Below are 12,739 nucleotides of genomic sequence, written 5' to 3' on the forward strand. Positions count from 1 at the left end.
TGCAATCCCTGCTCCTCCATTCTCCTCTCAGGATCTTGGACACACACGCACATGTGGCACATGCACCCAGCGTGAATTTAAGTCATCAGGTCCAGGACTTGAACTGCGGTCGACTACATGGGAGTTCAGCAACATAGCCATTACGCTAACTGCTGCTCCCAACTGCGGTGTTGTTTATAGTCTTTTTTAAAGACTACTTTAATTTAATTAATTTATTTATTTTAATTTGACCAAAGAGGGCCAGAGTGAAAGAGAGCGAGAGAAACAGAAAATGAAAAAGCAAGCCACCAGGTCCAGGACTTGAACTGCGGTTCGCCATGTGGGAGTCCAGTGCCCTTATCCACCATGCTACCTGCCAGCCCCATTGTTTACAGTATTTTATAAAAGTATTGGTCCTCAATAAATTGAGTTTAAAAATAAGGTTCTTTCTATAATGTTCTTTCTTTTTTTTTTTTTTAAATAATCATTTATTTTTATTTTATTTATTCATTTATTTCTTAATTTGACCAGAGAGAGAGAGGAAGTGAGAAAGCAAGCCACCAGATTCAGGACTCGAACCCTGGTCGCCATGTGGGAGTGTCCAGTGCCTTAACCACCATGCCACCTGCTGGTCCCCAAAATAAGATTCTTTCTATCATTTGAAGAAACACTGCTCTATAATATTAGAAAAATAAAATTGATTGCAAAATATTAAAAACTTCATAATGATATATATAGAACTCCACAGTCCAGTTTTTTTTGTTTGTTTGTTTTTGGTTTTTTTTGGAGAGGTTGTTTTGTTTTGTTTTGTTTTGTTAATATAGGGCGCGTGCGCTCACCAGACAGACAGAAACATAGAGACAGAAAGCGAGAAATCACCCCCCAGGGGGGATGGTCACGCTGCAATCCCTTCTCCTCCATTCTCCTCTCGGGATCTTGGGCACACATGCACATGCGCCCAGAGTGAGTTTTAAGCCACCGGGTCCGGAACATGAACTGCGGTCGACTACGTGGGAGTCCAGCGACATAGCCATTACACTAACTGCTGGTTCCCCACAGACCAGTTTTGAATTAAATGTAAAGGATGCTTCACTTTCTTTTAACAAAACAGAAAAGCATTATTGAATAATCCATTAAAGTATTTGTATCTTTGTACAGGTTTGATAGCATTACCTTGGAACCCCAGGAATCAGTTGTTTAATCTTACCATTGGTTTCAATATTTAACATTTTATTTTACATATTTTTTCAGATTTTTTTTTTTTTAGAATATTCACCTCACTGTAGTATTTACTGTAGTTCTGTATGTCATATTTCAAACTTGTTATAATTTTGGTTTTGTTTTTTTGTATTTATTTACTTTTATTTATTTATTTAATTTATTTTTTGCTCTTGGGCACATGCACTTTCTGGAGAGAGAGAGACAGAAAGCGAGAAATCACCGCCTAGGGGGATTACCATCCTCCAATGCCTTCTCCATTCTCCTTCCAGAATCTTGGGGATGCTCCTACATGGCCCCAGTATGAGTTTCAAGCCACTGGTCCAGGACTTGAATTTCAGTCAACCACATCGGAGTTCCACAATGTAATCATTACACCTCCTGCTGGTCCCTCGTGTGTTATAATTTACTCTTAGTCTCTTAGTCGTGTCTTTGTTGTCACATTAATTTCTTAGAATGATTGGGCCAGCAGGTGATGTTGTGGTTAAGGCATTGTACTTCTACATGACTGCTCACAGTTTTGAGTCCTGGACCCCACATCTTGAAACTCACCCTTGATGAATGTGTGTCATATCCCTAAAATCCCCAGAGGAGAAGGGATTGCCATTCCCCCTGAGCAGTGATTTCTCATTTTCTCTCTGTCTCTTTCTGTCTCTCTGGTAAGTGCTTGTGCCCTGTAGCAAAAATCTTTATTAAAAAAAAAAAAAAAGAATCTCAGAATGATGAGGTGCCTTTTAGTTCTTTGGCAGAGTGAGAGAACTTAAAATCTTTAATGAATAATTGTGTCATCTGTAGGAATTTTGCTTATAAATTGCTCTTGGTTGTGAATAAAGTTTACATGAAATTTTATGCTAAGTTTTTTTTCCTCATTTGTTTGCTTTGAAATGATAGATACTTCTGTGAATAAAAACGTTTGTACCTGCCATATGTGACACATAGCTGTGTAGTTCCAGAGATAAAAAGTATGCCTGAGACATAGATTGCTTTTAGGTTAACAAATACCCACTATTTGTAGTAGCTCTCTCTTAGTACAGTATTATGGAATACTTACAAATTCAGAATTATTCTTTATTATTATTTTTTTTTTAATTTTTGCTATAAGGCGTGTGCACTCACCAGAAGAGAGAAAAAGAGGGAGAGAGAGGGGGAATAAGTGAGAAAGTATCCTCCAGGAAAATGATTAAACTGCAATCCCTTCTCCTCTAATCTCTTGGGATCCTGTGCATGTACATGCACTCAGTGTGATTTTCAAGCTGCCGGGTCCAGGACTCAATTCATGCAGCCAGCCTGCTGACCCCAGAATTCTTTATTTTTAACCAACTTTACATTTTAAGAGAAAAAGTACTTAGTTGAGATATATTTTTTAGTTAATTTTTTGAGGTGTAATTCAGGAACAAAATTTACTTTTCATAATGTACAGTTCATTCGTTTTTACTATATTCACTAAGTTGTACAGCCATTATCACCATCTAACAGTTTTAATGTTTATTTCTTTCATAATTGAGGGAAACAGACACACAGACATACACAGACCTCCAGCAGTCTCATCATGTAGCTATCCGATCTGTAGCGCCCTTACTAGCCAAGATTGCTGATGTACTCACCATATTCAGGTGAACTCAAGGTCTGAACCGCAGACCTTTCCATATAATGATGCCAACTATGCCTACACCACTGCAGCTGGGCCTGATTGCAGAACAATTTTATCACCTCATCAAAGGATTCCTAAACCCATTGGCAGTCACTACTCATTTAATCCCAAACACTTTAGTCTTACACAACCATCATTCTCTTGTTTATTTCCAGGGATTTGCCTTTTCTGGATATTTCATATAAATGGAGCCATACACGATTTGGCCCTTTGTGATTGATTTTGTTCACTTAGTATGTTTTCACAATTCATCACTGAAAGTAGCACATCTTGCTGATTTATTTCTGTGTATGAATATTTGACATTTTTATCTATTTATTAGTCAAAAAGGCATTTGGGTTGTTTCTATTTTGTTGACTATTGTGAACAGTATATACAGGGCTTTTTGTGTAGAAGCACATTTTCAGTTCTTTTGAGCATGATATACCGAAGAGGTGGTATACCTTATCAATACTTGCACTGTCTGTTTTTTTTTTTCCCCAATAATAATTAGATTAGTGGATGAAATTAAGTTGTATCTCACTGACTTTTTTTTTTTTTTTGGAGAGGTTTTTGCTATAGGGTACATGTGCTCGCCAGAGAGACAGAAAGCAAGAAATTGTCCCCCAGGGGGGATGGACACGCCGCAATCACTTCTCCTTCGTTTTCCTCTCAGGATCTTGGGCACGCACACACACGCGCCCGGTGTGAGTTTTAAGCCACCGGGTCCATGACTTGAACCGCGGTTGACTACATGGGAGTCCAGCGACGTAGCCATTGTGCCAACTGCTGGTCCCAGTATCTCACTGATTTTTAAAACTTGCCTTTTCCTACTGGTAATGAGCATATCTTCATGTGCTCGTTGACCATTTATAAGTGCATACACACACATAAACTCATGAGGGGACATCTAAATGTTAATAGAAAATGCATATTAAGAAAAAGTTGCATGGATCTCAATTTTTTTTTTTTTGAGAGGTTTTTGCTGTAGGGCACGTGCACTCGCCAGAAAGTCAGAGAGAGACAGAGAGACAGAAAGCAAGAAATCACCCCCCAGGGAGAATGGCCACACTGCAGTCCCTTCTCCTCCATTCTCTTCTTGGGATCTTGGGCACACACGCACATGCGCCTGGTGTGAGTTTAAGCCACTGGGTCTGGGACTCAAACCGTGGTTGGCTACATGGGAGTTCAGCAACATAGCCATTATGCTAAATGCTGGTCCCATGCATTTCAATTTTTTAAAGAATTATTTATTTAATTTTATTTTTGTTGTTATTATTATTCAATTTGACCAGTAAGAGTGAGAAAACAAGTCACTAGGTCTGGGATACAGACTGGTCTACCATGTGGGAGTACAGTGCCTTAACCACCATGCCACCTGCTGACTCTGTATTTATTTATTTAATTATTTTGCACCAAAATAAACTTGTACTTTAATTCCATTTTTACACAAGCTTTTCTTTATTTCTTCCATGAGAGAGAGAAACACAGAGATGTAGCCACCCCCAACAGAATTCCTACACAATGATCTACCCCCAATCTTGGGTGGCCCAAATCATAGGCATGTTCCAAACATTTCCCAGGCAGGCGTCAGGATTCAAATCCCCGGACCTTTCTCAGGTGGGACCATCTGCACCATCCCTAACCCCTTAATGAACTTCAAAGTCCTCACATACATATTCGTATCTCTGAGTAAATTGTCTATTCAGTCACAGCGAGTCCAGGGAAGAGGAGATTGATGACTTTATGAATATTGTGTTATTTCTACTTTGGAGATATTATTGACAATATTCCTATAAACAGTCATCTCTTGAGTATATACCTAGGAGTACAATTGTTGGATCCTGTTGTAACTCTGTATTTAATATTTTGAGAAACTGCTGAATATTTTGCAAAGCTCCTGCACCATTTTATATTCCTACTAGCAGTGCTTCCAAGTTCCAGTTTGTCCAAATCCTTGCTAAGACTTGTTATTGTTTGTTTGATTTTAGCCATTTAATGGTTATGAAGTAATACGTCATTGCTTTGATTTGCATTTTTCTAGTGACTGTTGAGGTTGAACATCTTCTTGTGCTTATTGGCCATTTATATATTGCTTTTGGAGAAATACTAATTCATATCCATTGCCTATTTTTCATTGGATTGTCTTTTTATTCTTGAGCTGTGAGAGTTATTATATATTTTGAATTTTAATTCCTTACCAGATATGTGACTTACAAATATTTTCTCCCATAGGGTTTTCTTTTCTCTGATGTACAAAAGTTTCTAATTTTGAATTACAAATGTCTCTATTTTTCCCTTTGTATTTGTTCTTTTGGTGTTCAAAGCCAAGAAACCATGAAGATTGATGATTGTATTTTCTTCCAAGAGTTTTCTAGTTTTAGTTCTTTAAGTCGTTGATATACTTTAAGTTAATTTTTATGTGTGATGTGAGGCTGTGGTCTACTTTTTATGCAGTAAATAACACTCATTTTAAAGGTAGAGTTTAAGTTATGAAAAATGTTTACACTTGTATAGTCCTCCAATATAATCAAGTTAAAGAATATTTCCACTTTACAAGCCAAATGGTGTGTGTGTGTGTGTGTGTATAGCAATTCAATGTTTAAAATATATATAAATGTATATATATATTTATATTCACAGTAAAAAAAAAAAAAAAAACCCACCATCCTTAGACAACTACTAATCTGCTTTCTTTTTTGTTTGTTTGTTTCTTTTTTTGAAGAGGTTTTTTTGCAATAGGGCACATGCACTATAGGGCACCGGACAGAGAGAGAGACAAAGAGACAGAAAGTGAGAAATACCACAGTCCCTTCTCCTCCACTCTCCTCTTGGGATCTTGGGCACGCATGTGCACACACATGCGCCCGGCATGTTTTAAGCTACTGGGTCCAGGACGCGAACCATGGTTGACTACATGGGAGGCCAGCGACATAGCCATTACACTAACTGCTGGTCCCTGCTTTCTTCTTTTTTTTTTTTTTTGGAGAGATTTTCGCTATAGGGCGCGTGCGCTCGCCCGACAGACAGAGACAGAAAGCAAGAAATCACCCCCCGGGGGGGATGGTCACGCAGCAATCCCTTCTCCTCCATTCTCCTCTTGGGATCTTGGGCATGCATGCACACACGCCCAGCGTGAGTTTTAAGCCACCGGATCCGGGACGCGAAACGCAGTCGACTACGTGGGAGTCCAGCGACATAGCCATTATGCTAACTGCTGGTTCCCGTCCCTGCTTTCTATTACTATAGATTAGAATTTTCATTTGAAAGAATTTCATAAAATCAGAACAGTAGACACTATGTATTTTTGTGTCTGGCTTTACTTAACATGTATTTTGAGATTGTTAAATGTGTATTGATGGTTTGTTAGTTTGAATTGCTGAGTAATGTATTTGTTGTATAGATACACCACAGTTTGTTTATCCAGTCATCTGCTAATGGACATTTGAGTTATTTTCAATTATGGTTGAATATGAATAAAGCTGTTATGAACATTCATTCACTTACAAGGTTTTTTTGGTTCATTTATATTATTATTTTTCTTGGCTTAATACCAAATAGTAAAAGTATTACATAAAACAGTAAATATAAGATTAACTTTATGAGAAACTTACTATTTTCCAAAGCACTTGTACCATACAGAATATGAGATAGTATTTGCTAATAGTTGGTGCAGTCAAGTTTTTAAAATGTAAACCATTCTGTTGGGTTTATATTGTTATCTTTTGGTGGTTTGTATTACCTTGCCCTTCTCTGATTACTATTGTGTTTAGCATATTTTCTTGTGTTTATTGACGATGTGTTTTATCTTCCTTTTTGAAATATCTGTTTATAACCTTTGCCTTTTCTGTTGTTGTTTAGTTGTGTATGGAATTTGTGAGGCTTTTTCTCCTTAACCAATTCAGACAAGTCTCTTTTCAGGTTTAACTGTAGGGAATATTTCTGTGGTCTGTGGCTTTTCCATTATATTGACTGTGTCTTTTAAGGGGAGAAGTTTTTAAGTTTAATGAAAATTGTATCTAACCTAAGCAGTCTGTATTCTAAGATCAGAATGATTTTTCTCCCATATTTTTTCCCTGTAAGTTTTATAGTTCTCTTTTATTTTAAAGTCTATATTGCATTTTGATTTAAATTTTGTATTCGTTGAGAAGTTTGAGGTTTTTGTTGTTGTTTTTATAGCTATCAAATTTTCTAGTACCATTAGTTGAAAAGACTTATTCCTTTCTGCATTATCTTGGTATTTTTCTTGAAATTGAATAATATAATAGTGGTGCCATAGAAACACATTTTTTCCTGGTTTATTGGTATAGATGTATCAGTTGGCAGTAGGATCAAGAGAACAGGAGGCCAAGGGCTATTGTAGAGAAAGCACTGAAATGCTCATCTTGTCCATACTTGAATAAGTTCTAATTAATTTCAAATAACTTTTTTTTACATTTTTAAAATGGAGCTTGAAATCAGTTGTAAATTTTATTTTTATACCAAACGTTATCTTACTAAAGAAATTTTTTTAAAAAATGTGTATAGTAAGTGCCAGATTTTCAATTGAATTATCTTCTAGAATTATTGAGAATTACTTTGGTCCCCAAATATTAAAAGTATATGCCACTTGTGTGGGGAAACAACATACAGTATTCTGAATCTCAGTTCATTTTATTGGTGAGTAAATTAAATTTTTGTAAGCATTTTAATGATTTTTTTAAATGACATTTTTAGCACTTTTTCAGAAATAAACATTTCTATAGCTGTCACATTTTTATGATGCTTTTATGAAAAATGAAAGTGTCATTTTCATTTCATTTAATATACCATCTTACAGTCTAGATATGATTTTCTTTGTTTTTATAATTTTGGATTGTAACCATAATATTTGAGCAGGATTTTTTTTTTTAGCACATAGGTTAAGTACTGGATGTAATTATTTTTATTTTCTACTCTTTTAATTTCAGAATTGTGTAGTGGTCATACTAAGTATAAAAAAAAAGGGGAAATGACATTTTCTTTTCATCCACAGTGGCAGCTAGGCTGTCTTGCTTGCTTGCTGAAGTTAATATGCCAGTTTGCAGTAGATCCATCTGATTTGGATTTAGCTTATCATGATGTCTTTGCCTGGTCTGGTATAGCAGAAAGCCATAGGAAAAGAACCTGGCCTGGCAAATCAAGGAAGGCTGCTGGTGATCATGCCAAAGGTCTTCATATACCACGATTAACAGAGGTAAAGTACAGAAATTAATACGAAGTTATAGCGATGAATCTTATTTTTGTTTTAAAAGAACTTATGTTTTTATTTTTACACAATGCAGCAGTGTACTAATTCATAAGAAATATGATCTTAAAATTTTGTAATATGACCTAGAACAGTTGAAATAATAGCATTTTTAAAAATTTTTTAATTTGCTATGTGTACCCACCAGAGAGGGAGTAGGAGAAAACACCTCCACTTGGATGTTGTCACACCACCATCTTTTCTCCATTTCTCCATCCTGTTGGAATTTGGGACATACATAGTCATGATCTTGATATGTTTTTTAAGCTGGGCCTGGGGTTTGAACGACACCGATGGCCATGTAGAATCTGGTTACCCTAACCACATGGCCACCAGGCAGACTGTATAGTGCCATTATTTTTAAGTGGTAATGATTATGAAATAATAATGCTTTTCAGTTCATCATCCAGAATGCAGAAGTGAATTACGTGCCATTTAAATTTTATCTAATTATATGATTAGGGTTATTATTTGGAATCAGTAATTTATATTCTGAGGTTATCAGGGTCTATTCAGGAGAGAATTCCTACTAGGTATTTCTTTTTTTTCCCCCCTTTCCTAGAGATTTTTGCTCTAGGGTGCATGTGCTCACAGGAGAGACAGAAAGTGAGAAATCATCCCCCGGGGGATGGCCACACTTCATTTCCTTCTCCTCCATTCTCCTTTTAGGATTTTGGACACATAAAACACACACACACACACACCCCTAGTGTTACTTTCAAGCTGATGGGTTTTCAGGATGCGAACTGTAGTGGGCCATATGGGAGTCTACCACCCTAATGCCACCTGCTGACCCCAAAATAGAGAATTAATTTTATCTGTGTGTCTAAGGATTAGAAAGCAAACATGGATTGTTGAGGTAATTCAGACAAGGTACCATTCACCACAGATAAATCTTGAGGAACGTGAACGTACGGAAGCAGTGGGGGTAATAAAGAATTACAGACTTAATTGGAGGTTTCCTGTTGAGCTAGTGTTTAGACCTCTGAGATGAGTTTTTTTTAGCTGCTGTGGGATTCTCAGAGAGTACCTGATAAAGCTGGTTCTAGGAGTGCTTAAAATGGACTAGCGAAACCGAAGAGGGAGATAACAGGCAAAGGATGCATTTGGTCTGTTTTGAACTACCTATAGCAATGTAGGTGTGTAAATAGAGAATGGCTTGGATTTAGAGCTGAAAGTAAGTAGTATAATAACTAGAACATCCAACAATAAAAATGGAATTCTTGGGCTAGCAAGGTGGTGTGGAGGTTAAGGCAGCTGGATCCCACATGGCCAACTGACTGGTTCCAATGCTGGACCTGTTGGTTTGAGAAACACACCAGATATGTGTGCAATCCGAAGAGAAGATTGGAAAAGAAGCAATTGTGGTGTGTCCATTGTTTCCAAGGAGTTGATTTCTCACTTTCCTTCTCTCTTCCCCTTTCTTTTTCCAAAAAGGACACTTGCCCTGTAACAACTCTTTAAAAAAGGAAAGCAATTTTAAATAGAATGTATTTGGAGATTGGGGGAGGAGATCAAGGGAAAAACAACCAACCAAAATTAATGGATACAAAAATGAAGTTATCTGTTAAAGATAATGTAAATGGTAATGTCTTTACATGAGTAATAAGTACTGCATTCCTTCTGAGAAAAACCATGTTGTAAACTCTAAAGATGTACAGTAATTAAATGTTCATTTTAAAATTAAAATATTTTTCAAAAACAGAAAAGTAGGGACCAGCAGTTAGCGTAATGGCTATGTCGCTGAACTCTCATGTAATTGACTGCAGTTCGAGTCCTGGACTCGGTGGCTTAAACTCACGCTGGGCTCGTGTGCATGTGTGCCCAAGATCTCAAGAAGAGAATGGAGGAGAAGGGATTGTGATGTGGCCATATCACCTGGGGGTGGTTTCTTGCTATCTGTCTCTCTGTCTCTCTCTCTGTCTTTCTGGCGAGCGCACACGCCCTATAGCAAAATCCAGTCCAAAAAAAAAAGTAGAATTCTTTTTTCCCCTCATTTGCCAAAGGGTGCATACACCCTTTGGGTGAGTAGGTGATGTGGAGGGAAAGCAAGCCATATTGTATCTTGTGAACTATTTTTCTAGGAACCTTGCATTGCTATAATGTTTCAATAACGTGCTTTTTTTTTTTCCAGAATAAGCTTTTCAGCTTCTAATGTAAATGCTTGAATTGACTGTGTTTTTACCACTTCACTAAATAATTACAGTGCTTAGTGATTTCCTTTGAGACTTTAATAATATAAAAATATATAGAAAAATAAATTGAGATTTTCCAGTTTGTTTTAATTACCAGAGAGTGCATTTGCTTACCAGAGAGAGAGAGAGAGAAAGTCCGCCCCAGTAGAGTATGGTCACTCTACATTTTCCTTCATTTTTTTCCATCTCATCAAGATTTGGGGTGTGCATACATGTGCCCAGAATGTTTTTAAGCTGCTTGGGCTAGGATTGAAACCATAGTCAGCCGCATGGGATAGGTCTTAACCACTGTGTCAAAGGGCCAGGAATATAGTGTTTTTAAAGTAATTGGTTTGTTCTAAAAAATATATGCAACTACATGCTTATTGAACATAATTCAGAATATACAGGTAAACCTTCCCCTTTGTCAAAGATTATCCTTGGGAGCCAGCAGTTAGCGTAATGGCTATGTCTCTGGACTCCCACGTAGTCGACCGTGGTTCGTGTCCCGGACCCAGTGGCTTAAAACTCACACTGGGCGTGTGTGCATGCGTGCCCAAGATCCCAAGAGGAGAATGGAGAAGGGATCGCGGCATGACCATCCCCCATGGGGAGTGATTTCTCACTTTCTGTCTCGCTGTCTCTCTCTATCTCTCTCTCTGGCGAGGGCACGCGCCCTATAGCAAAAACCTCTCCAAAAAAAAAAAAAAAGATCCTTAATTTATATGATTCCTTTTTTCAGAGCTCTTTCTGTATACATGCCAATGTTATATTTTTGTAGTTTAGAAAAGGTGCATACTATATATTCTTTGCATTAGTTTATCAAATAATTAAGGCTTAGTATATAAGCTTCCTGGAGACCAGCAGTTAACGTAAGGGCTATGTCGGTGGACTCCCAGGTAGTTGACCTCGCTTCAAGTCCTGGACCTAGTGGCTTAAACTCAGGCTGGGCACATGTGCATGTGTGCCCAAAATCCCGAGAAGAGAAGGAATTGTGGCGTGGCCATCCTCCCTGGGGGGGTGATTTCTTGCTTTCTGTCTCTCTGTGTCTTTCTGGCAAACACATGCACCCTATAGCAAAAACCTCTTAGAGAGAGAGAGAGAAAAGTATATAATCTTCTTGGGAATAGAAATTTTTATTGCATTAGTTCTGGAAAAAAAGTTATCTCATTTTGATACAGTATACATAAGGAAGAACACTAAAAATTTACTGCCATGTATTATTCCATTTGGCCTCCTTAATAAGTCACTTTCAGATTCCAGCCTAAACGTCAGCATTTCTGGAAGCCTTTCTGATTCTGCCAGGGACAGGTTCAGTTCCTGCTCCTTTCTTTTGTTAATATAGCATATTGTAGCATCACGTATACCTACGTTACAGGGCTTTTTGTGGCTAACTGTTCCACTGGACTAACAAGTTACTCCAATGCTTTGTAAAGGGGGACTTCAAAACGTTTGTGGAAAAATGGATTGAAAGCATGAGGGTTTTTGAGTGCAAAAATCATTCCAAAATCCATGCATTGTTCTAGACTCATTGTTGTATGTCCAAAATTATTTTTGAGCTGCAGAAGGGAATCTTTTTTAAATTAGTGAAATATTTTTGGCCCTATTATATGGATGAAGAAGTAGAACTGAAAAATTACTTATATTACCTAGATCATTCAGCTTGAAAATTAGCGAACCCAGAGAGACGAGAGAGACAGAAAGTGAGAAATCACTCCCTGGGGCAGTGGCCATTCTGCAGTCCCTTCTCCGTTTTCCTCTTGGGATCTTGGGCGTACAAGCATGCACGCGCGTGCACACACACATGCCAGTGATTGGCCATGTGGGAGTCCAGTGACATAACCATTATGCCATCTGCTGGTCCCAACTAAATTTTGAGCCTCAGGGTTGTAAACCTAAAATTCATGTTTAGTATCCATAGATATCTTTTTTTTTTTTTCCATTTAACTTTATTTAATTTGACCAGAGAGGGACAGAGAGAAAGAGATGGAAAGTGAGAAAGCAAGCCGCCCTGTCCATAACTCTTAACTGCAGTTGGCCAGGTGGGAGTCCAACACGCTTACCATCATGCCTCCTGCTGGCTCCTATTATATGTCTTTTTAAATATGCCTTTCAGGATGATTGAGAAATCTGCCACTGCTTGTTTTTTTTAACATATATTTTCCTATTTCAAAAGTGAAAATTGTTTCATTCTTGGACCCAACTCCATTGCCTGGTAGTTAAGGCAACTAGATCCTATATGGTCTACCTGTGTGGTTCAAGTCCTAAACCCAGTGACTTAACAAACATGTCAGGCATATGTTCTTGTGCTATCAAAATCCTGAATGGAGGAGAGGGGATTGCAGTGTGACCATTACCCAGTTACCCATGGGAGGTGCTTTCTTTTCTCCCTTTCTCTCTCTGGTGAGTGTACACATCTTCTACAAAAAAGTTTAGTTTTTTTTTTTTTTTTTTTAAAAAGGGTTTTGCCCC

General features: G+C 37.7%; 1 protein-coding gene across 4 annotated transcripts in view; it reads left to right on the forward strand.

Annotated features, from left to right (window-relative positions):
• The window catches only part of USP34 (ubiquitin specific peptidase 34), a 246,799-nt gene that overhangs the window by 135,945 nt on the left and 98,115 nt on the right, over positions 1-12,739 (forward strand). For all 4 annotated transcript variants that reach the window (XM_014589224.2, XM_027773341.1, XM_027773342.1 and 1 more), the window contains one exon: positions 7,842-8,042. In XM_014589224.2, the coding sequence (XP_014444710.2) occupies positions 7,842-8,042 (201 nt within the window). The remainder of the gene's footprint in view (positions 1-7,841; positions 8,043-12,739) is intronic.

This window comes from Tupaia chinensis, unplaced genomic scaffold (assembly GCF_000334495.1).
Source record: "Tupaia chinensis unplaced genomic scaffold, TupChi_1.0 Scaffold000341_1, whole genome shotgun sequence".
Lineage (NCBI taxonomy): Eukaryota > Metazoa > Chordata > Mammalia > Scandentia > Tupaiidae > Tupaia > Tupaia belangeri.